Below are 27,079 nucleotides of genomic sequence, written 5' to 3'. Positions count from 1 at the left end.
GAGGAGGGGGCAAGAAGCAGAAAGGGACCCAGAGCATAAAGATAAGGAGGTGCAGCCCCCTTTACAAATCATGAAGCCAAAATAACACGGACCGCAACGCTTGATGGAGATAGCACAAAAAAGAAAACTTCTGCTCACTCTTAGGCATGCAGAAGTAAAAATCTTAAGACACCCGTGGTTAGCATTCCTCAACACAGTACAAGAATGAACAAGCCACCGTGACAGAATAGGGTTTACCTGGGGAATGCAAGGGTGCGTTCACGTAGCAAGAATCTGTCCCCATGTATCCGTACCACAACTGAGGCAAAGAAGAGACACCACATGACTGTTTTTGGTAGATCGGAGACAATTTAACAACTGTTGGAGTGAAAACAAAATAAAACCAGGAACAGAACCGTCCTTCCTTCATAAGGTAAAAACAAGTTCTAAGTCATAGCCTCAGTCTGCTTAACTGTGAACCGCAACAGCACTGTTTCCCCAAGTGTGTTCCGTGGAACCCCAGTCCCCAGAAGGAATTTCCCAGATTCGGTAAGAGCGGGCAGCCGCCTCTCTGTCCTGTCTCAGTCACGACATACAATAGTGTATCAAGCAGCATGTGTAACTCGAAGGTGGTACTACTCACCATTTGGGTCTGGGTTTTTTTCTTTCTGTTTCTGAGGATCCCAAGAGAGTACTTATCCCGCTGACAGGCATTGCTGTTGCTTGGCCATGGCTTGCCTCCATGCCACCCAGGTTCTGAGTTTTGAACTCCAGAGAGCATCCGCCGCGGGGAGGGGGCCGGACCAGCTTCATCGTAGTGCGGTCTGAGCAGGATACCCTGGTCAGGAGCCAGTTGGGGTGAGCGGGTGGACCCGAGGCTGGGCTTGGAGAAACCAGCATCTTCGATTTGCCCACATGCCCTGACCATGCAGAGAATCTAGGCTCGGTCACACCTGTCTCAGGCCCTGAGGACATGCTCCCACCAATAGCTGGCCCCGGGGTCATGGAGGGCTGGCTTCCGGTGAGAAGCGCCAGCCAGGGAGAGTTTTATTGCCCCGAAACACCAGGTGAGGCCTGACCAGCCTCACCTCCACATCACAGGGGGGCTGCTGGCCCCTTCCGCCCGGAGCCATGGTTCTGGGAAGCTCAGCTGTCTCTTCTGAGTGCTCCTTTCTTCAGAATTGCAGTCCAGAGGCGTTTGATAGCAAAGCAACTTCTTAGGGAGGCTCTGATGTCTTTTAGTAGGTCTTCCCCCCACCCCCACCTCCCTCTGTCACTTGTTTCAAAATCTTAAAGAAGGGGCACCTGGGTGGCTCAGTGGGTTAAGCCTCTGCCTTCGACTCAGGTCATGATCTCAGGGTCATGGGATCGCCCCGCATTGGGCTCTCTTCTCACAGTGGGGAGCCTGGTTTCCCCTTTCCCTCTGCCTGCCTCCCTGCCTACTTGTGATCTCTCTCTCTGTTAAGTAAATAAATAAGAAATACCTTTAAAAAGATAATTAACCCAACCAGGTCTTTAAAAAAAAAAAAAAAAATCTTAAAAAGACAGAAAAGGTTAGAATCAGGGAAGGGACTCTCCTCCATTTCCCTATCCCCAGACTGAATTCTTGCACACCTGTACACCTACACCCTGGGTTTTACCGACTGGCTAGAGCAGGAAGGGTGCTGGGCCGGATGTCCACTATTCCCAGAACCGCTCTCCCCACCTGTCTGCCCCCTCTCTGTGGGGCCAGGCTCCGGTGGTGGATAAGGCCAAAGATCTTCCCCCACTTTGAAGCCTCCAGGTCTCAGTTAAAGCCATTGAGTGAGAGCCAACCTTGCAGAGCCAAGAGGACCGTGTGGTCTCTTCCACCCACCGGAATTCCAGGCAGTGGGTAGGTAAGACACCAAGCCTGTGATGGACAGCCGAAACCAGGAACTCTTACTAAAAGCCCTTGCTTCTGAACGTGTGTCTCTATGTAAGCTTGTACCTCGAGAGCCCGGTTTGAAGGCAGACCCTCATGCAGCTCATAGTGTATTAGGTCCCAGCTCTTCAGCCACTCGAGCAGGGACTCCCCCTGAGGGACAGTTCTGCCGCCCTAGAGGCCAGAGAAGCTGCTGCACATCCTGCCACGCACAGGACCACTCCCACCGATCCGCCCCCGGTGCTAGTAGCTTCGCAGTTGAGAAACCCTGCACTCGGCTCCCACAGCCTGCTCTGCCTCCCCGCCCAAAAGGTCAACTGACGGTGTTCTCTCCCAAATGAGGATTCAGGCAGATTCCTGTTGGATCGAAGCCAACGAGAAGCGCTTGCAGCCTGTGTCTTTAGGACTCCAGCTAGGAAACCAGATGCTGGTAGAGCCGATGGGTTTCTGGAAGCCTTCTACTACGTTCCGTGTTGGGGTGGGTTTGGGACACTTCTCTTTAGCATGTGGCACTCGTGATTGCCGTTCACCTTCAGAAAATAAACAGAAATGCTCAGGTTGTGACTGCTACGGAAACATCCCCACAGAAGAACACCGATGCATAAACATTCATTCAGCTTTGAGGAGGCCAGCCCTGTGGGAGACAGATAGGGACAGAGAAAAATCCAGGCTGGGGTAGGGGTGGGGTTTCAAGAAGGTGATGTTATGGAAAGTGTTAGGACTTGGGTTGCAGTGAACAGTGTCGGGTTTGAAGTCGGGGAGCTCAGCGGCCACTCCCCTCATAAAGGTGGGCTAGTCACTCACCCTGTGTTTACTTCCATTAGCGCCTCTGAAAATTTGGGACGGTCACCTCTACTTAGAACAGCAGGGTTGTTGTGAAGATGAAACCAGTTTATGTGTGTGAGAATGCTTTGGGGGGCACCTGGGTGACTCAGTCGGTCAAGCATCTGCCTTCGGCTCAGGTCATGATCTCAGGGTCTTGGAATCGAGCCCTGCGTCGGGCTCTCTGCTCAGCAGCAATCCCGCTTCTCCCTCTCCCTGTGCTCCTCAGCAACCCCCCAACCCCTCCCCTGCATGGGTGCATGTGTGCTCTCGCTCTCAAATAAAATCTAAGAAAGAAAGGGAGAGGGATGGAGGGAGGGAGGGAGGAAGGAAGGAAAGAAAGAAAATGCTTTGGAAACTGCCCACATGGCACAGATGTTATTCACTGAGGAAATGAGTTTTAACTAATGATTCTAGTATCTGTCCAATCCTTTTAATTTGCCAGAGGCATTAAAATCCCAGTTAGTTCATCTAGAAAGTGGAGGTTCTGGGTAGGGAAAGAGATGGGTGTGGGTGGGAAGGGTCAGCAGAACACAGGGATAGAATGATATTTAATATGGCAGTGGGGAAGGAGGAAGGGGCAGGTACCAGAGGGCCCGGAGTGGAGACTGGCCTTATTTTTAGAGCCCCTGAACTCCCCCGTTTTGTTCCTACTTCCCAAGCCTCCCACAGCCAGGCCTGCTTGGACCATTCACCTGCTGTCTGTGCTGCCCACTGGCCCTCTGTAGATGTGTACTAGGGTTATTATCCTTACCCATGGATGTTGTTTTGAAAGCCCAGACCCTGCCCTCTCAGTCCATGTTTGTGGGTGATGATGAGCAGGGGGGCATACCCATCCTACTTTCCCAGTCCTGGGCACGTAGCTCAAGGCCACATCACGATCTCTTTTTCCCTGGAATTGAATGACCAGAGCAAGGAATTAAAACTCAGAGACTTATTTCTGTCTCTCTGTGAAACTCTTCCTGGGGCCAGCATTTCTTACTGGAGGTGTAGCTTTCAAAATAACCTCAAGAATTCTGTGAAGAGGCTTTGTAGCTGGTCCACTGCCCAGAAGCACCATATCAGTGTTGACACTGAGACAACATGCGTCCTTTTTTGCCGCCGGCGAAGACTAACGGTTTGCTTATGGAAATGATAGCTGCCGTTCATCAGACATCTCCCACATGGGAAGCATGGTGTTCTATACTTGACATTGTCCCTAAGCCTTCTAACAACCAGTAAAATTCTGCTCCTAGCCTTGCCTTACAGATGAGGAAGTCGAGACTCGGAGTTGTCAAGACGCTTGTCCAGGGTTGCACAACCTACACGGGCAGAGTGAGACCCTCAGCCCGTGAGCATTTGCCTCTGGACCCCAGGGCCCCTCTCCTCCTCCCCGCTCATCCTTTTCCAGGCCCTCCCCAAAAACTGCCAGGCCAGGGTTGAAGAGAGGCTTTTTGTTTAAAGAAAATGTGTGTGTGTGTGTGTGTGTGTGTGTGTGTGTGTGTGTGTGTGTGTATAGAGGGTTTACTGTTGGGTTTGGATTAATACAGGGTAAGGTACTGGGTAATCTTTTCGGTGTCAGGAAACTCTAGAGCTAGATGTTAAATCAGCATCATTGAGTATGGACAGTTGTTACCCATGACCCTTCAAGTGTCCGGCAGATGGTTTTTATTCCTTCACTCCCAGAATCTCCTGGAGGCCGTGTCTTAGGGAGTCTTGTGTGTGATGCTCTAAGTCATGGGGATGAAGGAGGGAGGATCACCATCTGGGAGCCCTTGGTCCCTTGATGAGCCCTGCTTGTCCCATGACTAGAGCAAGCAGAACTTGACCCTCAGCCATCGGATCTTTGGACACTTTGGTTGGTGGTGACTGTAAGCGCGTGCTGTCACTGGAGATGATCGTTTGGACGCAGACCAGCCAGGAGCTCGTGCCAGTGCAGTGAACCAACAGGAGCCTCCCTGCTCACTTGGGGGTGCTCGTGAAACCCCATCTCACCAGCTACCTTGTGTTTTCTGTGCCCTGTGCAGTATCTGCAGATGAAATGGCCTCTCCTCGATGTCCCCTCCAGCGCCACGGTCAAGGACACCAGGTCACCATCCCCAGCACACTTGGTAAGTCTGTTTCCCCTTTGAGCACTGGAGGGATTCTGTCCCTCACCTCAGCTCATGTCATTGCGTCCCTTCTGCTGTCCTGAAGCGGATGGGGTCTGGTAGCTTCAGGTGTGTGTGCCTCGGGGGAAGGGCTGAGCTGTCGGGGGTGGAATGGTGTCACCTGTGTGCCCCTCCACACCTCGCACCTCAGCACACAGGCGCATACCTCCCGGGATGGTGTGTGGTTAGCAATGCTGGCCCGACCCTGCTTGGCCACCCTGGTCCTTCCTGCTGCCCCCTTCCGCCCTGCTGGAGCTCCTGCTGCCCTGCCACTTGTCCTCACAGCTGCAGGCAGCGACAGTCCAAGAGGCTTTTTTGTACAGGAGGTTATAGGAGAGAATTAAGTAAAACACATGCAAACAAAAACCCCAGCGGGGCCACTGAGGCCTTTGTGCCAAGCCCTGTGGCAGCTCGGGCCCCAGAGGAAGAAGCTCGGGATGGACCTGGGAGAGGGGAGCAGTGGGGTCCCAGCAGGTCTCGCCTCCCCGGGGCTGGCAGGGGACTGACTTACAGAAGTGGTGGGCCTGGGACATTGCATTCCAAGACTTCTCTTGGGAGCTTGAGGATCCCTGGCCTTAAGACCCACACAGTCTTGAAAGCTAACTGGTGTTACGCACTATACAGTGAGCCTCAGAGTCTTAAAGGATGTAGCTAGAAGGAAACCCACTAGCATGACCTATGCATTTTACAGACAAGGAGACCTGGGAAAAGATGGTCTTATTTAAAACATTGTTATGGGACACCTGGGTGGCTCAGTTGGTTAAGCATCTGCCTTCGGCTTAGGTCCTGATCTTAGGGTCCTGGGATCCAGTCCTGTGTCAGGCTCCCTGCTCAGTGGGAAGTCGGTTTCTCCCTCTGCCGCTGCCTCTGCTTGCGCTCCCTTGTGCTCTCTCTGGCAAATAAATAAATAACATTTTTTTTAAAAATATAAATAAAATAAAGGAAACATTGTTATGGAAAATTTCACCTGTTTCCTTTACCCATACTCCCCCTTCTACTACACTGGTATGTTTTAAAGTAAATTGCAGGCATATCATTTCATCTCATTTAGGACATTTTAATACCCTGACAGCCCTTTTTCATTAAAAGCTTAAAATCTGGTCGAGGAGAAAGAAGATACATGGAACCCATATGATTTGCAGTAATCACGAGAGCAGCTCACAGAGGCAGAGCCCTTGGACGTTTATAAAGGATGTCTTGTGTGGTTCTCTGGTGATGGTCACTGCTGTCCACTGGGGAGGTGAGTGGGGAGAGGTATTTCCCACCCTCTCCAGGAGAGACCAGTGACTGTAGGGAACAGTGCATTCCAGCCAGCCGTCCAGTGTGGGCTGCCCCTGAGAGGCTCTGTGGCCGCTCACCAAGGCCTGAACAGCCCCAGGAATAGGCCAGGGGGGTGTCTCTGGTCCCTCAGAGTCCCATTTGGGATGGCCAAGCACAAGGTCCCGATGCCCCCTAGCGGTCAGTCATGGTGGAGGACATGGCGTCCTGAGTCCACCCTGCCACAGACCTGGCCTGTTCCCTCCTGGCACAGCTCTCTCTCTCTCTAAAAGTTTCAAGCCTTTGCTCACTCCCCTGCCCATCCTGCAGCCTCCTCCAGCCCACTCCAGTGGACCCTGACATGCAGGACCCTTCCTCCTTTCCTCCCCCCTATACTGTCTCTGGCATATCGTCTAAAATCTCAGTCTACTTTTCAAGGAAGTGAGTTCCCTTTCATATTAGCACAGCTACCCATTGAGCTTCCCATCCTTTCTGTTGCCCAAAGCCCTCCATCTCTGAAAAATAAAATAAAAACCCTGTGTCCCGTCCTCTTCCTGTTGCGAGCATTTTCATACTTCCCTGGCGGTGTTCACTCCCAGCTTCTCCCGCAAGAGCCAGACTCCCACCTCCATCACCGCCCCCTTCGTTCTGCCGGTCCCCTGCAGCCTGGCTCGGCGGCCACTGCCGTCGGTCAGTGTTTACAGCCTTCTGCTTCCTGGACTACTCCTCTCCCCTCTCCAGGAGTCTGGACCCAGAGACTCAGTTCTTTGCCCTCTCTAAGCCTCCATTCTCTTTCTAGACTCTTTTCCTTAAATAAATTAAGGTACCCATTCTCACTTCCAATCTCCCATATGAGTGACATAAAGATACACGAAATCCCTAAACTCTCAACAGGGGTCCGTGCCCGTAGCTCCAGCAACCAAGCAAATACATCCATGGACATAGGGATGGATTATACAATATATACAACCATGGATGGACGGATTTGTGCATCGCAGATACGTGCTCTGCGGACACTAATTCAGTGTGGGGTGCAGCAGGGGCTCCTCACTTTGTCAGAGTGGAGAAGCTTGAACAGTTGACACACTACAGTGTAGATAACAGAATGGCTCATTTTCTAGCAAATTGTATATTATCACACTGTGTATTCTAAAGTAGAAAAACAGAGGGGCGCCTGGCTGGCTTAGTCAATGGAGTATGTGACTGCTGATCTTGGGGTTGTAAGTTCGAGCCCCAAGAGATTCTTTAAAATCTTAAAAATAAAACGAAACAGAGGGGCGCTTGGATGGCTCAGGTAGTGATCCCATTGGCCTCCCTGCTCAGTAGGGAGTCTGCCTCTCCCTCTCCCTCTGCTCCTCCCCCTGCTCATGCGCAGGCTCGCTCTCTCTCAATAAATAAAATCTTTTTTAAAAAGATTTTATTTATTTATTTGAGAGAGAGACACAGCAAGAGAGGGAATGCAAGCAGGGTGGGGGGAGGGGGGAGCAAGCTCCCCTCTGAGCAGAGAGCCCGATGCGGGACTTGATCCCAGGACTCTGGGATCATGACATAAGCCAAAGGCAGACGCTTATTAAAACACCCAGGCGCCCCTCAATAAATAAAATCTTAAAAAGAAAAGAAAAGCAGAAACAGGACTCGAAAGCTTTAAGAAACATTTATGGGGGGAAACCTTAACGTTAACTTGCAATGCTACAGATTGGAAGAAGACCTCCATTCTCAGTTTTGCCGCCAGAGCATCTCATTCCGATTCTGAGATACACGTCTGTGTAGGAGCAAAGCCTGACACACCTGGGGAGCAGCATCTCTGTGTTGGAGGGTGTTAATTCCATGGGTTTGAATCCCAGCCCTGCCTTTTCCTATTGGTGCAGCTCTAGCCAAGTTACTGCTTTTTCCATTGCTTTGGTTTCCTTGTCTGTAAAATGGGAACCAGAAGAGGGCTTGACCTCAAGAGTGGTGTGCAAATGAGCCAAGGTGTTGTGAGGATTTTAGAATTGGGTCTGGCATGAGGTGAGCCCTCCATGACCGTGAGCTCCCTGCTGTTGCCCATCACCACGGCTACTCTTTTGAAGACGAGAGAGCGATTAAAATACTGTTTAATTCGCCAACTGGGAGGTGGTGAGGGCCTGCATTAGGGGCCAGTTCAAGTGGACAGATCGCAAAGGTAATAGATGAGGAGTCCGTAGACTCTCATCACGTCTGCTCTGCCAAGGATATGATTTACTAGGTCTGGGGTGCAGTTGGTGTCTTCGTTTTTTTAAGCTCCCCAGGAGATTCTAAGGGGCAGGCAGAATGGAGAATCATTGTGCTAATTATAAATCAGAGGCAAACGGGGGAAGGAGCACGAGACGATCCCAGTTCACTAGGTGCTCGCTCCTCGAAGCTGGAGCTGGGAGCAGGGCTTGGAGGTGTTCAGAGGTCTGGACACTGGCGTTTTTATTAGAAAACTGAAAACACTCAATTGGGAGGTTCCATTTAGAAGCACAAGCAAAATATTTTAAGATGAGGTTTGCCCTGGGAGAAGGGCAAGCAAAGGAAACAGCCCGCCTACTTGGCAGAGATGGAGTGAGTCATGTCAGAGCTACCTGTCAAGGAAATGTGTATAAACAAGCCGTACCTGGGCCAGGTAGGGATGGAGTTAAGTGTTCTTACGACTTGGATTTTATGCTTTAAAAACAAGCTCTAAAAAACGGAATGGCTCTGATACTTTATATGTAACGACTTGTAATATCTGTTCACTGTAATCTCCTTACATCTAGACTGATAATCCGGATCCCTCACTGGGGCCCTCGTGTGCCTGGCCCCCGTCTTTCCCTCCCTCTCTCCCTGGAGCACTGTGCCCTGTACACGAAACCAGTGTATATGCTTCTAGAACATAACCAACTTGAGGACAGGAATCCCGTCTGCTCTGCTCACGCTCGTTTACCCCGCACCGTTAGAACGCCTAGCACAGAGAAGGTGCTTGGGGTGCTTCTGTGAATCAAGGGAAGAATGACCTCTCAGGGGAAAGGCGTTAGCCCTTGTAAGCCCCTCTCTCCCTCTTGCTCCAGTCCCTCTCCTCCTACAGGGCTTTTTTTTAACTCAGCCTTTTTCAAAACCGTGAAGGTAGGGCTTGTGCTATGGAGAACACTTGGGAAGACGCCAAAGTGCACAGAAAAAGACCTCTAATCCCACAGCCTGCACATGCTTCGTGATACCTGCTCCTGTAAGGTACTCTCTAGGAGGTGAGCAGAACACTTCCTTTAAGGAGTAAACACCCCGTTTTGCCGTTAAACATCGGGCCACTCTCGGAATTAACTTGCCAAGCCTCATGTCCGAGATCCAACTGGCAGGCTGGTGGCTGCAAGCCATCCTCCCAAAGAGCCGCCTTGCTGCTCAGTAACTCGGCTTTGCTGAGCATGCCGCCTCTCAATTTCAAACATTTATTGAGGTTTCCCTTTTAAAATAGTGCCTCACCTCTCCGTCTTCTCCACAGCACAGCTGCTGTGGACCCAAGCGCTTCAAAACTCCTCCCGCAGCCCGCTGCTGCCCTGTCTGCCTCCAGTACTGATTTTGGTTCTTACTGCACAGTGTTAACTTTTTATTTTGACATAATTTTTCAACTTGCAGAAGAATTATAAGAATAATAACAAGGAACCTCCCATATGTTCTTTATCCAGATTCGGAAATTTTGCCCTATGCTTCCCTCCGCCCCCGTATATATATATTTGTGTATAAACACGTACATATACGTATGGGATTTTTAAAAACAATTTGAGAGTTAGTTGGAGACATTATACCCTGTTACCCCCTGAGTACTTTGGCTATATTTCCTAAGAATGAAATTTCCTAACAATGAAGTTTACTAAAAATGACCACAGTACAGTTATCAAAATCAAGAAATGAACATTTCATATTCCTCTCTAATATATATTCAGATTTTTGGCAAATGTCCCTAAGAGTGTCCTTAAGGCCATGTGCTTCTCCCTGGCCAGAGCTCAAGCCAGGATCACATGCGACATTTACTTGCCATGTCCCTTGTCTCCTTTGCTGTAGCAGAGTTCCTCAGCCATTGTCTTTCCCGACCTTGACATTTTTTGAGACGCACAGAGCAGCTGTTTTGTAGACTGTCCTCCGCTTGGGTTTGTTTGTTTCCTCGTGGTTGGACTCCGGTCGTGTGTTTTTGGCAAGAACACTACTGCACTGAGGCCCTGTCCTTCTGAGAGTCTCACACTGGGAGGCAGGTCCACGGTGTCCATTTGTCCCCATTGCGAGGATGTCAGCTTCAGTCATTCAGTTAAGGTGGCGTCCACCATGTGTTTCCACCGTGACGTTGCTTCTTGCTTGTGCCGAATAAGTGCTGCCTGTGGGGACAGGCTTGTGTAGGTGTCCTGGTTTTCATCAAACCTTGATGATGACCTGCCTCCAGCCCCTTGTTAGTTTGTGCTACTGAGAACTTAGCTTTGGGGAATTCTTCCTCCTCTCTTCCCACTCATGAATCTTGCTGTAGAGCAGAATGGACATGGTGGCAGGCCCAGTTCATGGATTAATGACCCTCACGGAAAAGAAGGCAACGGATAGAGGATAGAAACCAAAACGCCAGTCCACAAATAAGTGTTCCTGACAAAGAGACCAAGCCAATGAAAATGATTAAAGGCAATAAATAAAAGAAGTGAAACTCAGCTTTAAAAACAAACACTTGAATTCATGGATTGGAAGAGCTCACCCAAATTCTAGAAAAGAAATGAAAATTGGCGTTCACCTATGCCCATCCCGAAGAAGATTTGAATTGCGAGGGTTTAAGCGTTTTGTTTTGATTTTTCCTACAAGCATTTATGCGGGAAGAAAAGGAAACATTTGTCCCAAGAATTTTATACGCAGCCCTGTTTGCAAGGACCTCAAAAATTCGGCACTGCTTAGAAGGACCTGAAACACATTCCAGTTCCTTAAACATTTCTCTCTCACTGGTTGCCTGGCTTTGTCTTTATGTCTTCTGTGTCTTCCCACTGATGAAGAGCTCAGAAAGCATTTAATACGGTAATAGAGACCCTTCTGTCCTCATTTTCTTCTCTCCGTTCCAGTCCACTGGCCTCCTTGGGGCTCCTCAGACATGCCAAGCACAGCACCCGTCTATCAGTCACACTCCCACAGCCACACTCCGGTGTTCCTTCTGCCAAAACGCTCCTTCCTCACCTGTCTGCAGGTCCCGCCCCCCACTTCCCTCAGGTGTTTATTCAAAAGTCATATTCTCTCAAGACTTTCCCTGTTCAACCCGGGTCCTAACCCCCACTGCACTTGGCCCTGACTTAGTGTTTCTCCTTAGCATTTCTCAATATCTGTGTTTTACTTTTAGTTGTGCTTATTGTCCATCTCTCCAATTAGAACATGGGTACCGTGAGAATAGGAATTTGTGTCTAAATAGTTGGGTCTGGTGCATTCACAAGGCCTGGAGCTGTACCTGGCATAGCGTACCTACAACAGAAATACTTGCTCCCATCTCTTCCCACCACAGGGAAACAAGAAAGGAATTTATTGGGTCGCTCTTACTGTTGGGATTGGTGTTTTCTGTAGGGCCAGTCAGCAATTCATTTCGTGTTATCAGAGATCCAGATTCTTTCCATCTCTGCCAGATAGGCCTCCAGCCCTTGGGCTGCCCAACTCAGTGCCTGCTGTGTAGACAGTCTTGACAAACATTTATCCGATAAATAAAAGCGTGGATTTCCATTTCTCTCAGCAGAGGAAAATTCTGTAGAGGAAACCTACATTCAGACTTCCTTTCCTTAATGGGATAGAGTGGCAAAGAGCGTATGTTTTGCCTTTCAAGTAGTATTTGTTAGAGAGGTGTGTGTGTGTGTGTGTGTGTGTTGTGTTGTGTCCATACAGAGAGAGAAGTGAGGTCCCACCAACTCAAATTAGGTTCCTGTATGGCCCTGGTTCTATTATATGTAAATCTTTCAATCTTATTTTCTGCACTACCAACCGGCCATCTCCCTCTGGAATATTTTACTAATTTTAAGAAAGACATAGGAGTAATTTAGAGACAGGTGTCCAGAAAATTGGAGTCCAGAGACTGTGGCCAATGAGGAAAACAAAGAGAAGATCTCAGAGAACAAGGTATTTCTCTTCCCACACTTGATGAGCTCTCATTTGGTAGAGGAAATACTTATTTACGTGATATGCCAAGGTATAGGGGATAGGAAAGAATCGTGGAAGGAACGTGAGAAAGGATCTCCTAGCACCTGCGGTGGGGCACATGCAAAGAAAGTTGTTCTCTGTCCAGATTTGAGCAGTGAGTCCAATTGGTTATCTCTGAAAAGCTGTGCAGACACAAGATGTTCCATTGAGGGCAAGGGTTGGGGGTAAAAACACGGTCCCTTGTGCTTTAATCTAAAGTCGCCAGGAAGAAGTTCATCTCAGCGGTATGGAGCGGGAGGGGTTCCGTGGCAGGAACTTCCCCTATTTGTTGGTGTTCAGCATAGGGCAGTTCACCTGAGCTCAGCTACTTGGATTTACACAAGACTGACTTTTTTTTTTTTAAAGATTTTATTTATTTATTTGACAGACAGAGGTTTCAAGCAGGCAGAGAGAGAGAGAGAGGAAGCAGCAGGCTCCCTGCTGAGCAGAGATCCCGATGCGGGGCTTGATCCCAGGACCCTGGGATCATGACCTGAGCTGAAGGCAGAGGCTTTAACCCACTGAGCCACCCAGGTGCCCCCACAAGACTGACTTTTAACTAAAATATCCCATAAGGAAATATACAAGTAGCTTCATAGATTCCTGCCATATCCTTAGATTGAAAATACTACTGCTTAAGAGCACAAACCAACCAGCCAGCCAACCAAACAGGGCAGAACCGATACTTTTTATCGATTAAATTCTATGACCAAGAAAGTTTGGAGACCCTCTCCCCCCACCCCGGCCTAAGTCACCATCTGTCACAGACAGAATCAGTGACACTGAACATTGCAGCCAGGGCCAGCCAGTCCTTGGAAATCCTCCTTCTCGGGCTGTGGAGTATTCTCAACAGATAGCCCTGCCTTGGGGGAAACAGATCCCCTTCCTGCTCCCACAGAGAAGATCGCCTCCAGTAGTAAACAGACAAATGGATGTAGAAAGAACAGATTTCTTAAATGTATAAAATCAGATACAGTCAGCACCCAGAGGAGCGCTCAGTGTCTTCCCTGGGCAGTCTGTTGGCGCGTCTGTGGCTGCTTTGTCAGTGGTCCCACAAGCTGAAGGCTCATCTTTGCCTGATCCACAAAACCTTACCCTTCTGCTCTCTGAAATCAGGATCGGGAAGAAAAGAGAATAGTGCTTGACCACTGGAGCCAGGAGGCTCTGTGGAGGCTTCCAGCAAGTTCCTTAGAGGAGCAGCTGGAGGAGAGGGGCCTTGTGGAGAGGCGACTTCTCCGTCCGTGTTGGAATTGTGTGGTGCTAGCTTTACTTTGACCTTGAATATAAGTCCTGGATGGTAGGAGACGAGGCATTGCTTCCTCGAGGACAAGGAATTTAAAGAAGAACTTTCACTTGGACCAACTCTAGAAACAGACTAAGTCATTTGAGAAGCACTTGAACTGGAAAAAGGTTGGGTCTGCATTGACTGCGGAAGGATTCAGGCCTGACATGGCTCTGAGATGCTCTCTGGATAGATCTGAACTCGGCTGCGGTGCCGAGCGAACCCTGTGTGTCACCTGTGCACGTTGTTCTGGGGTTTTCCGCTGAGAGGGGTAGAATAGTTCCCAGCCTTCCTACCCTTGGCCTGCGTGTGCTGTAGACATTTTGCTCCAGAGGGCAGCTGAGGAGAGGAAAGACAGAAACTTACTGGAATGGTAGCCACCAGGGAGGGCCTACCCTGGGTCAGCTCCAAAGACAGCAGTTCTCGATTATCCATCCCAGAGGCTGCCTCTTCCCAGACTGACCTAGGAAGAGTTTACCCTCCTCTCTCTTTCTGTGAACCCACCACCTCCCAGTCCATTTTCTAGACAATGATGCCACCTAATGGGAACCAAGAATAACTCACAGAGCATTTAAGTGAGGATACATACACTTTTTCATATAACTCACACTTCCCCTGCCTTGTACTTTGCTACCTATTCAGTGCTGTGTGTCAGCTTCTGATGAGGCCAGACTCAACAGCACGAGGGCAGTCAGGATCTCATAATAGCATGAAGTATTTTTAGGGGGCTATAGATACATATATTAAAGAATCACATTGTACACTTCAAGTACATTACAATTTTATTTGTCAGTTATACCTCAGTAAAGCTGAAAAATGGGGGCACCTGGGTGGTTCAGTCAGTTAAGCCTCTGCCTTTGGCTCAGGTCATGATCTCAGGGGCCTGGGGTTGAGCCCCATGTCGGGCTCTGCTCAGTAGGGTGTCTGCTTCTCCCTCTCCCTCTGTGCTCTCTCTCTCTTGCTCTCTCTCAAGTAAATAAAAGATAAAAAATCTTCTAAAAAAAGCTGAGGGGCACCTGGGTGGCTCAGCTCAGATCATGATCCCAGGGTCCTGGGATCAAGCCCTGTGTTTGGCTCCCTGCTCAGTGGGAAGCCTGCTTCTCCCTCTCCCACTCCCCCTACTTGTGTGTGTGCTCTCTCTTTCTCTCTGTCAAATAAATAAGATCTTTTTTAAAAAAATTTTTAAATTCAAAAAGCTGGAAAATGTTAATTTAATTAAAGATGGCTGTAAATGATGTTACTCGATGTAAGTAAAAAACCGTATCTATAAGCAGTAGAAATGAATGGAGATATACCAAAATGAGAGTAGGGGCTGGGTTAGGCTAGTGTGATTGTGTTTTCTTTTTTCTCTCTCTCTCTTCAAGATTTTATTTATACATTTTAGAGAGAGCACAAGCAAGGGCAAGAGCAGAAAGAGAAGGAGAGGGAGGGGGAAAGACTTTCAAGCAGACTCACACGGAGCATGGAGCCTGACATGCAGCTTAGTCCCACCACCAGGAGATCATGACCTGAGCTAAAACCAAGAGTCGGTCACTTAACCAACTGAGCCACCAAAGTGCCCCTGATTGTGTTTTCAAAATGCTTTATAATAGTTTGTATTTCTTTTGTATCCATCGTAAATATACTTTTAAATATAGATAATAATGAAAGCTGGGAAATACAGAAATAGAAACAAGAAAAACAAAATCACCCATAGTTCCACCCCTCAAACATACCTACTGTTTACATTTTGGTGTGCTTCTAGTCTTTTTTTTTTTTTTTCTCTCCTTAGCAACTAGTCTTTTTTTTTTAAAACAGAGTTTTATGTATTTTTTAAAAACTGTAATCATTCTGGGGACTTCTAGGTGGCTCAGTCGGTTAAGGACCTGACTCGTGATTTCGACTCAGGTCATGATCTCAGGGTCGTGAGATTGAGCCCCACATTGGGCTCTGCATTCACCAGAGCCTGCTTCTTCCTCTCCTCTGCTCCTCTCCCAACTCACTCTCTCTTTCTCACACAAATACGTAAAATCTTTTAAAAAAAGTTGTGATCATTCTGTGTAATTCTTTTATCATTTATTATCACTTTAGTAATAATTCTGTTGCTTTTATTGTACTAAAAATCATCCTTTAGACAAAGCTGTTTCCAGGAAACAGAAATGCATCATTTTAGATACATAAGGTTCCAAGAAATCTGACCTCAAAATAATTTTTATACTCTTACTTGCGCTATATGTTCATGTACATGGAGGTGCCTTCAAAAGCCAGTAAGAAAAGAGGTGAAAAAATAAGAAGAAAATAATTGAAGAGTTTGTAGGCAATGTCAAAGGAGCCCACTGTGGTTGGGCGGTGATAGGAAGTTCTTCCAAGCCATTCCCGCGTCCCTGGTCATATGCTGGCGCCACCTAGTGGTTATGGTTATGAACAGTCTGAAATCTCTGCCTCCCATCCAGGGGTCTGGGACCTGGACTCCTGGTTGGGGACCTTGTCCAGTACCCTGCCTCTTGTCTGTGCTTAGCCTACTGGAAATAGAGCAAGAATATCATCAGCATGGGTGCGTAGACGTACAGATTGGATTTCGCATTATGAGGACCAAATGGGCACCGTGACAAAAAAGGGCTCCAAGAATCTATGAAACAAAAAATTCAAATGGGAAGACAGCAGTTTAGAATTCTAGCCCTTGGGCTGCCTCCAAGTCATTATCCATCTTGCAGATATCTTTAGAGCAAATCTCTTTTCCACTTGTAACTCACTTACCTTATTATGCAAAGAAAAAATTTGTATGTCAGCTCTTTCTCTGTGACAGATATGTTTTGATTGGGTTCTTGGGCACACATAGATAGTACCCAAGAAAACACTCTGGTTTGTTAGACCGGTAAAGGGCTGATCCGAATCCAGTTCACCATTAACTAGTTCTATGACCTGGGCTAAGCCACTTAATCTTTCTGAGCTCAGTTTTCTCATCCCTCAAATGGGGATAACCATAACTTTTTTTGCTAAGTTATAATGAGATGTATTGCCTAGCGCTATGCTTGTAGTGGGATGTTCAGTAAACTGTAGCTCTTTTGAGGCACCTGGGCAGCTTAGTCAGTTAAATGGCTGCCTTCGGCTCAGGTCATGTTCTCAGGGTTCTGGAATGGGGTCCCTCGCTGGGCTCCCTGCTCAACCAGGAGTCAACTTCTCCCTCTCCCTCTGCCCATCCCTCCTGCCTGTGCATTAACTCTCCCTCTCTCTCATATAGATAAAATCTTTTTTAAAAAAATTGTAGTTCTTTTTATAATAAAACTCCTTATTGTTGGGGTGCCTGAGTGGCTCAGTCGTTAAGTGTCTGCCTTTGGCTCAGGTCATGGTCCCAGGGTCCTGGGATCGAGCCCTGCATCGGGCTCCCTACTCCATGGGGAGCCTGCCTCTCCATCTCCCACTCGCCCAGCTTGTGTTCCCTCTCTTTCTGTGTCTCTGTCTGATAAGTAAATAAAATCTTAAGAAAAAGAACTCCTTATTGTTAAGTCAGACGATACTAAGACAATTTAATCCAGTTCACCAATGCTAGAACACACAGATTTTCCCACTTTAATATCTGAAATCATGAGGTGTCAATGGCATGCCAGTGTTTTTTTCCTTCTTACCAGTTCTATAAAATAATGGTCCTTCTTACGTTTGCTGGTGTTTTAAAGGAAGTGTGGTCATTCGGTTCGCAGTGTTTGAAGAGCTACAGAGAGACCTGTTCTAAGTGCTCTTGGATAGTGTCTGTAAAGCCTGAACATGACAGCTGGTTCCATGAGGTCTGACGAGAACAATTCCCCATTGGTCTGTTCCCAGTCTCAGACCTGAACTTGTGAGCTACTATGTCTGTGAAATCTGTTTGGAAAGGGTGTGTTGGACTTTTTAAACCGCTCAGAGATTGCACAGAGCATAGTTATTAACTCAGTGGCCTGGGGCATTTAGCACCACACAGCACACACCAAGTGTTTGTTGTTTTGAAGAGGGGATGTTGAGGGGTAGGAGTCACTGTCCTCTAACTCTGTTGGTTCTTTTGGTGCTGTGTAGACTGCTCTTTTCTCCGGGGCTATCCGTGGGCTGGATGGTCTGTTGCGTGGAAAATACCCGGCACGTATTGAACACAGTAAATAATAGCAGATTGGCCTCTCTGTCTCCCAGGCAACCGTGCCTAGTCTTTCTCTCTGTCTTTCAGTCTAATAAAGTTCCTGTTGTTCAGCCCCCACATCACATGCACCCGTTGACGCCCCTCATCACCTACAGCAACGACCACTTCTCCCCCGGCTCCCCTCCCACGCACCTCTCCCCAGAGATCGACCCAAAGACAGGTGAGTCACCCAGTGCTCAGGCTGGCCCCCGTGCAGGGCTCCAGTGGGGCAGGCTTGTCTTCACGGCCCTGGAATCAGGCAGCCCTGAGTTCAGGTCACATGTCTAACTCCCGGGAACCCATAACCTTGCCCCCTAACGTTAGCCTTTTCGGATTTTTCATCTGTGTTTCCCGTGTCCCTTTCACACCATAGAGGCATTGTGAGGATAAAAGGGAATTCCATGAGGCCATGCACAGGCCTAGCTCCACAGTGAGAATCTCTTAATACTTTGAGGGTGCCATGAGCTGGAAGTGGGGGTAAATCTTTTGTTTTGACCTTGAAGTCTAGCCCAGCTGTGGGCTGTGCCTCCCTTAACCAAGACCTTTGCCTTATACTGAACATTTTCAAAAGTAACCAGTCTAGCCCGACTTCTGAGTACAGCAAAAAGTGCTGAGGTTGAGCTGGCTTTTATTTATTTATTTTTGAACTTGTTCACCAGAACTGTCCATCCCAGGGAGACGTAGCTTCATCAAATCCCCAGAGTGGTCATGGCTCAAAGCATTTTTGGAACCGCTCTTTAGAGAAATCACAGTTCCTGTAAGTTACAGATAATGAGGACAAATGTGGAGAAGACATCCAAAGTTTACTTCTCTGTGAATGGGGTAGGTTTTCTAGAGGAAGACTAGTTAGCAGATGACTCTGGGGAATATCTTGGGTCTCTCAGTCCAGGATTTCCAGTCCCTTTCTTGGATGACTCTTATGTGAAAACCTGGAAATTATGCCTGATGACAGAGGTGGGACCCATGTAGCCAGAGAGAAACTGTGTTAGTCCTGCCTTCCCTGGATATGTCCTTGACCCCAGCAGAACTGGGAGGTGACAGGGCCAAGATACTGAAAGGCCTTCCAAGCTCCAGCATGCCTGGGGACGTGGGGCAAGGGACTTCCGGTTTGGAGTTATTTCCGGGTGCTTTGGTAGGGCCAGGGAACAGACTGACATGTATCTCTTTGAAGCAGGAATCCCCCGGCCCCCTCACCCATCTGAGCTGTCTCCATATTACCCACTGTCTCCTGGAGCTGTTGGACAAATCCCCCATCCCCTCGGCTGGCTCGTCCCACAGTAAGGAAACTTCGCTGGCTTCCTTACCCTCCTTCCTTCCTTGTGCTGTGCTCTGCCTTCTATACCTGCAGTGTCCTCTGGTGGGGAAGGGTCTGTATGCAGCACCCCCACACCCTCACATTGGGGTTCTCTCCCCAAAGCCCATGGCTCTTACTCTTACTTCCTCCTTCTTGCCCTTTATCATGCTTCCTTCCCAGCCCCTGGCCTTCCCTGTCCACAACAGTCCCACTGTAGCCAATATGCTGACCAGATTTCCTCGCTCCTGGCCCTTACAGGCAAGGACAGCCCATGTACTCCCTGCCTCCTGGTGGTTTCCGGCACCCCTACCCTGCCCTCGCCATGAACGCCTCAATGTCCAGGTGAGTCCTGGGACTGGGGCTGGCAGCGTGGACTGGCCTTGCAGGGAATGGTCCTCTGAGTGTCCTTGCCATTTCTGACCATTAAAACTTGTTCTTGGCCCTTAACTAAGAGGCACGGGCTCACCTTTTCTCCCCACCCCTCTTTGCTAAGGCTCTTCCTCATGCCCTGTGGTCAGAATGGAGACCACAGACTGGCTCACTCTTTCCCCATCTCTCTGAGGGAAGATTTCAAAGCCCTTAGCTTCCCGCCACGTGCCCGCACATGCTAGGCTTTGGCACTGATGCCAGAGACTGGGAGAAGATCCATTATTCCTGAAATGGGAACAGGAAAGGGGGCTTCTGTCTCAGGGGCCAGATCTACGTGACAGGGGCACGTCTGTGACAAGGAAGTGCAACCCACAGGCTACGCCCTTGTTACCCCCGTGCACCCTAGCTTCTGGCCCACTACACCTTCTTTGGAGTTTTTCATGCTACCCGCTTCCAGCATCAGATAAAGGAACCCTGTGCATCTGTAGGGGAGGGGAGGTTTATTGGGTGTTCGCCAAACCTGGTTCTGTCGGGATCCATGAATGGGCTCCCATTGCTCGACGGCCTGCCACAGCAGAGGTATTACCCAGCTCCGCCGTAAGGGCAGGCAGCCGCCATGTCCTCTGCCGGGTGACAAGCATTCACCCTGAGCCCCTCTGTTGTTCCTTGTTTCCCACCTGGTACACAGCCTGGTTTCCAGTCGGTTCTCTCCTCACATGGTTGCTCCGGCCCATCCCGGTCTGCCCACCTCAGGGATTCCCCACCCCGCCATCGTCTCCCCCATCGTTAAGCAGGAGCCGGCGCCCCCCAGCCTCAGCCCGGCAGTGAGCGCGTGAGTATCAGGCGGCCTGGTTGCCGGCGTGGCCAGTCTCTGAGCACTAATGCCCTTTGCTTTTCTCTCCTGGTGGCGTTGAGCGGGCAGCCGGCAGCCTCCCTCTGCCATATTCTCCTCTCTCTTGGCAGTTGCTCCCTTGACTCTGTGTTCCTATCCTCTCAGAGACACATCTTTCTTTGCTCGAAGTCAGGAAAGCTTGACAGGATTTAGAGGCTGAAGGAGAACCTGAGAACGCTTCTGGCGTCCTTCCCCCTCCCCCACACACAGGGAAGTGGGAGCCCTGAAGGGAGGATTTTCTCTGGCCCACACGGCCACCAGTGGCAGGGCTGAGACTGTCACCAAGGCCCGGGCTTTGTCCACAGAGCTGTAAAGCCGGCGGGAAAGCCCACGTCAGCACCCCCTGGTGCAGTAGACCCCCCCTCTTGCTTCTGCCCAAAGTGCCCTGCCCCCGTTCCTCTATCACCTGCGACCGGTGCTCCTCATCACCACCCTCTGCTCCTTCCTCAGGGAACTGGCCCCTCACAGATAGGGCCTGAGGTCATTCCGAGGCTGGGGACCCCTTGTGGAGGGGGCCCACCCCCCCCAACCCCCAGGGCAGGCAGCTCTGAGCCTCTGTGAAAGGCAGGGACGGCGGGCTGGGGGGCCCTGACACATGCTGACCGACAGCTCTGTGGCTTCCCAGGAAATCACCAGTCACGGTGAAAAAGGAGGAAGAAAAGAAACCCCACGTGAAAAAGCCTCTGAACGCCTTCATGTTATATATGAAGGAGATGAGGGCCAAGGTGGTGGCCGAGTGCACCCTGAAAGAAAGTGCGGCCATCAACCAGATCCTGGGAAGAAAGGTAAGGTCCGCTCTCGCCCTGGGCTGCGCCGCGTCCCCTGCACTCGTCCCTCCCGTCACTTGTGACCCCCTCTCCGCAGTGGCACAACCTGTCCCGGGAAGAACAGGCCAAGTACTATGAACTGGCCCGGAAGGAGCGGCAGCTTCACTCCCAGCTCTACCCGACCTGGTCAGCCCGGGACAACTACGTAAGTGCCCCCTTGGCCCGGAGACTGGTGTCCGCGACCGCACGCGGGCAACAGGAAGGGACTCTGTTTACAGAAGCCTCTTAAGGCCATGGAGGGGGCTGTATGTCTCTAGGCATTTTCATTCTCAGGAGATCAGCAAGGACATGGCTTTGGCGTCCTAAGGACCGATGTAAATTTGTAGCGCTCTCATTTGAAGCAGGCTCTGGTGGTGGGGGTGGTGCTGGCCAAGGGCTCTGAACCTCAGCTGGCATTTCTTTTTTTTTTTTTAAGATTTTATTTATTTATTTGACAGAAATCACAAGTAGGCAGAGAGAGGGGGGAAGCAGGCTCCCCACTGAGCAGAGAGCCTGATGCGGGGCTCGATTCCAGGACCCCGGGATCATGACCTGAGCCGAAGGCAGAGGCTTTAACCCACTGAGCCACCCAGGTGCCCCACAGCTGGCATTTCTAATAACTCTTTGAAACTAGACCAAATTTTGTATGTCTGTTCTCATTCGCTTTTTATTTCTGGCGAGAGGCTTCTGAGCTGTCTTAGATTTTCAGTGGGGACTGAGTCTCCTCAGAAAAGATCAAGAACCACACTGTTCCAGGGAGGGAAATGGAAAAATAAACAGGCTCATTCTGCCTCCTCAGAGGTGTCAGTGGCTGTGTGACCTGAGCGGCTCCCCTCTGCCCCCAGCTCCCTCACCCAGGGAGGGCCAAGAGCGTGTGGGCCATGTCCTATCTCCCCCGCTATCTGGGCGTCCCCCTAAAAAGCCAGTTATTCTGCCCCTTGGTTACCCTTTCTTTGGCCGTAACTTTCAGGGTAAGAAAAAGAAGAGGAAGAGAGAAAAGCAGCTGTCACAGACACAGTCCCAGCAGCAAGTCCAAGAGGCAGAGGGTGAGTCGTTGGAAGGCACAGGCTCTTCGAACCGCCGTCACGGTGGCACCGGCCGTGCCTCGTTCCAGGGTCTCTGCAGGGTTCGGCGACAGCGCTGTGTCATCACAGCTGCCATTCTCAGGGGCTCTGCCTCATGGGGGCCTCTTGCATACTCAGGGGGATGTTACTATGACTCCCTTTTTAGAGATGACCCAGTCACTCTGCATGTTAAATCGTGGAGACGGGATTTGATGCCAGCACTTTCCCACTTCAGAACCTCTGCACCTTTCAACTCACTTGGGTTGCATCTTACTCGAGGGTTCTGGGATCAGTGGACCGGGCAAAAATGAATGGTATCTGAAATTATCTTTGGAATTCCCTCAGGAAGGGGCACAGTAGAGACGGACATACCCTCTGTCCATGAACCCAATGGAAGTAGGTATTCCTCCAAGATTTGGTGGTTGAACACCCAAAGAAATACTTTGCTTGGTTTTGGGGTACTTTGTGCCAAAATTACATACCACGTTTTTTCACCCTGGAATCCCACCTAGCATGGTGACCTCTTCTCTCCTGCTCACTCTGGACAAGCATAGAACTTCTGAGACCAGCTGAAGTGCTGCTTGTCTCTTCTCTCTCCCTCCCTCTCTCTCTGCCATCGATGTCGTTTGTACATTTGCTTACACGGGAGTACACTTCAGTATGTAAAGTCCGCTGGATACCTTCACCACTTAGTAGGCACCCTGCCATTCTGATAGCACATAAACCTGAATTTTTTAAGTGAATCGAATGAAAATCCATGTCCAAAAGTGCTGAGATTTAGGCAGGGAAGGGAATGATATGATCGCCTGGGTTATGTCCCCTCCTATCGGATACTGAATAGGCATTTTGGCACTGCCCCATCTGGACGCTCTAGGAGTCCCTCAGCGCAGTTTCCGCATCTTGAAAGCCTGGATTTCGGGTCCCCCCCCCCCCCTCCCAGTAGGCGATCTTGGCGTTCGGCCTCACCTGTGGTACTAGCTGCTCAGTCTTCCTTGTGGTTTGTCCCTGTAGGTGCTCTGGCCTCCAAAAGCAAGAAGCCATGTGTCCAGTACCTGCCCCCTGAGAAGTCCTGTGACAGCCCCGCCTCTTCCCACGGCAGCATGCTGGACTCCCCGGCCACCCCCTCCGCAGCCTTGGCGTCCCCGGCTGCCCCCGCGGCGACCCACTCGGAGCAAGCCCAGCCCCTCTCCCTCACCACCAAGCCTGAGAGCCGGGCCCAGCTGGCTTTACACTCGGCTGCCTTCCTGTCAGCCAAGGCGACAGCCACCTCCTCTGGCCAGATGGGCAGCCAGCCCCCACTCCTCTCCCGGCCCCTCCCCCTCGGGTCCCTGCCCACAGCTCTGCTGACTTCTCCCCCGTCCTTCCCGGCTGCGCTCCATGCCCACCAGGCCCTTCCAGTCCTCCAGGCCCAGCCTCTTTCCTTGGTCACCAAGTCTGCCCACTGAGCTGCCCCCTAACTCATGCAGGCTTTCAAGTGACTCATCGAGTAGTAATGATTCAGAAGAAAGGAGAAAAAAAAAAAAAGGAAACTTTATTGGTCAATATTTGACCACTCTGGACTGTTCTGTAAAGTGACTGGTAACAGCAGCACTTTACGTTTTGTAGATGTAACCAGTAGCTGACCTTAAGGCTTTTTTAAAAAACAAAACAAAACTATAAAAAAAAATCTTTAAAAGAAAGAGAACTGAAAAGTAGTGTGTTATTCTTCCTGTATGTGCAGTGGTGGATGGACCTGGGCAGAAGACCCCTTTCTCTCTACCTCTTTCCCTTTCTGCCCTGCTCCCTCTTCTCGGCGCTTCCACGTGCCCTCCGCCCCTTCCCGGTCCGCATGTCGGCCACGGCCGGACTTACGGCCTGTTACCTCTTCATCTAGATCCCATTCCTGGACATTCCCTTTGACCTCGCCAAGTTTTTCTCCTTTGCTCAACTGCCTTCATCTTCGTCCTCTGCCCAGTGTAAGACTGTCATCACGCGAGAAGCCACCTTTGCCTGATTTTGTCTCCACCAGCGTCCCCTTTCCCTCAGTGGGCCCTAACGCAACAGCCTCCAGCTTTCGGTGGGCAAACAGGTCCTCTGAAATGGTTCTTCCCCACGTTGAAAGAGATTCAAGGTGCCTGCCACTTCCTCGGTGAAGAAGTCTCTGTGCCACCCCCTCACCAGTCAAGACCTCCCCTCACAGTCCCAGAGCGGCAAATGGGACCTGGCCCCAAGGCCTGGCTCTTGTCCCCTGGGTCAGTGCTAGCACAATCTGCCAAAGGTCTAAACGCCCTCCCCCCTCCCCCTATCACCTCACATGCTTCTTCTGTGTGTATTTCTTTTTGTTTTTATGGGGTTTTTTGGAGCAATTTAAACTTCCAGTTGTTTATTTTCACAAAAGAAAATAAAATTGCAGTTGCAAGACCTTTTCTGAGTGTTTCAGTCCTTTTGCTGAATCAAGCCCCCATCTTCATAGCAAGTCCTGTGCTTGCTTTTTGCAGGGGATTGGAGGGGAGAATACGAAAACATGCCTGACCGAAACATCCAACCCAACTTCCAGCCTCAAATGTCCCGAGACCAGTCAGTATCAGTGACTGAGGTCCAAAAAGAGAGCAATCTTTAATTTGTCTTTGTCTTCTTATGATTGCCAAGATGTAAGGGGCATCCTTTGGTTGTTTTGCATGATACCTAGCACTGAAATTCCTTTTATTGAAATTCCTTATTGAGCTATGATTCCCATAACATGCAATTTACCTGTTGAAAGTGTACAGTTCATGGAGTTGTGTATCCATCATCACAGTCAATTTTACTGTTTTCGTCACCTCAAAAAGGAGCCCCAGACCCTTTAAAATTCAACCCCCTTTCTTCCCCTTTTACCCCGTAGTCCCAGGCAACCACTAATCTATTTTCTGTCTCTGGATTTGTCAATCCTGGACGCATCATTTAAATGGGATCATATAGAGGCTGCCTGGCTGGCTCAGTGGGAAGAGCATGTGACTCCTGATCTCTGGTGAGTCCAAGCCCCCTGCTGGGTATAGAGCTCACTTCAATAAAACCCAAATACATAAATAAACAAATAAAACCTTAAAAAATAATAATAAATGGGATGATACAACATATGGTACTTGAGTGTGTGTGTGTGTTTGTGTGTGGGTGTTTTTGCTTTTTAGTAGGTTCCCCGCCCAACGTGGGGCTTGAACTCATTACCCTGAGATCAGTAGTCCTACGCTTTACTGACTGAGCCAGCCAGGTGCCCTACGTATGGTCCTTTCTCCCTGACTTCTTTCAGCCTACTATTTTCAAGGTTCACCCATGGTACAGCATGTATCAGTACTTCATTTATCTTTATTTATTTACTTTTAGAGAGGGACAGGAAGGCAGGGTCATGCAGAGGAAGAGGGAGAGAGAATCTTCAGCAGGTTCCACACCCAGGGCAGAGCCCCATGCGGAGCTCCATCTCATGACCCTGAGATCATGACCTGAGCCAAAACCAAGGGTCAGATGCTCAACCCACTGAGCCACCCAGGCACCCCTCCTTTATTTTTGATGGTAAAATATATGTAACATAAATTTGCCATTGTAACTATTTGTAAATGTACAAGTCAGTGGCACTCATTCCATTCACAATGTATCACACAACCACAACTTCCAAAACTTCATCTCCCTGAACAGAATCTATATAACTACTGGGTCATCGTTCCCCTCAGCCCCACTCCCTCTGCCCCTGGTGGGGCTCATCCACTTGCTCATTCCATGAATTGGCCTATTCCAAATAGTCTGTGTAAGTGGAATCCAAATCATCTGCCCTTTTGTGCCTGCCTTAGCCCACTGTTCTCCAGGGCTGTCCGTTTTCTAGCATGGATTAGCATTTCATGCCTTTTTTTTTTTTTTTTTTTTAAAGACTTGATAAGGAACACTGAGTGGCTCAGTGGGTTAAGCGTCTGCTTTTGGCGCTCAGGTGTGATCCCAGAGTCCTGGGATCCAGTCCCACACCCAGCTCCTTGTTCAGCCAGGAGCCGGCTTCTCCCTCTGCCTGCCGCTCCCCCTGCTTGTATACTCACTCTCTGGCATATATATATATGCCAGAGTGAGTATACACTCTCTGTATATATATATATATATGTATATATACATATATGTATGTATGTATATATGTATACATATATATACATATACATGTATATATATATATATAATAAAAAATAAAATCTTTTTAAAAAGACTTGATATAATACTTCTGTCTTCCCTTGCCTTTTTTTTTTAAAGATTTTATTTATTTATTTGAAAGACAGAAATTACAAGTAGGCGGAGAGGCAGGCAGGCAGAGAGAGAAGGAAGCAGGCTCCCTGCTGAGCAGAGAGCCCGACGCGGGGCTCGATCCCAGGACCCCGGGATCATGACCTGAGCCGAAGGCAGAGGCTTTAACCCACTATGAGTACTTGCCAGATTTTTTTTTTACCCTACTCAGACACAGCTTTTTTTATTGGTAAAATGTATGATATAAAATTCACCATTTTAACTTTTTAAATGGGCAATCTAGTGGTATTAAGTACATTCATATCATGCAACCATAACGACTGTCAATTTCCAGAATGATTTCATTATCCAAACACAAACTACCTGTTAAACATTAACACCCCATACCCCCTTCCCCACAGACCTTAGGAACCTCTGATCACTTTCTATTTATGTGTTTGCCTATTCTGGGTACCTCATATAACTGGAATCGTACAATATTTGTCCTTTTGCATCTGGCTTATTTCACTTAGCATAATGCTTTCAGAGTTCATCTACATTGCAGCATATGTTAGAATTTCATTACCTTTTATAACTGAACGATCCATTGTGTATATAAACCACATTTTGTTTATCCACTCATCTTTCAATGAATACGTGGGTTGTTTCTACCTTTTGGCTATTGTGAATAATACTGCCTTGAGTATCACATGTCAGTATAACGTTTGAGTCTTTGTGCTCAATTCTTTGGGATATACACCTGGGAGTGGAGATGCTGGGTCATATGATAATTCTGT

General features: G+C 49.1%; 1 protein-coding gene across 2 annotated transcripts in view; it reads left to right on the top strand.

Moving 5' to 3' along the window:
• TCF7L1 (transcription factor 7 like 1) overlaps positions 1-24,463 on the top strand; it is a 151,380-nt gene extending 126,917 nt beyond the window's left edge. The window contains exons 4-12 of one of the 2 annotated variants that reach the window (XM_045978945.1): positions 4,711-4,794; positions 17,694-17,826; positions 18,820-18,922; positions 19,198-19,281; positions 19,997-20,140; positions 20,826-20,985; positions 21,065-21,172; positions 21,977-22,052; positions 23,082-24,463. In XM_045978945.1, coding sequence (XP_045834901.1) covers positions 4,711-4,794; positions 17,694-17,826; positions 18,820-18,922; positions 19,198-19,281; positions 19,997-20,140; positions 20,826-20,985; positions 21,065-21,172; positions 21,977-22,052; positions 23,082-23,515 — 1,326 coding nt within the window. In that variant the 3' untranslated portion in view covers positions 23,516-24,463. Of the gene's footprint in view, positions 1-4,710; positions 4,795-17,693; positions 17,827-18,816; positions 18,923-19,197; positions 19,282-19,996; positions 20,141-20,825; positions 20,986-21,064; positions 21,173-21,976; positions 22,053-23,081 lie in introns of both variants that reach the window. The other variant, XM_045978944.1, reaches the window with a different exon arrangement.
• The last annotated feature ends 2,616 nt before the right edge of the window (positions 24,464-27,079 follow it).

Source organism: Meles meles, chromosome 15 (assembly GCF_922984935.1).
Source record: "Meles meles chromosome 15, mMelMel3.1 paternal haplotype, whole genome shotgun sequence".
Classification (NCBI taxonomy): Eukaryota; Metazoa; Chordata; class Mammalia; order Carnivora; family Mustelidae; genus Meles; species Meles meles.
This window is presented reverse-complemented; position numbering and strand designations above follow the sequence as displayed.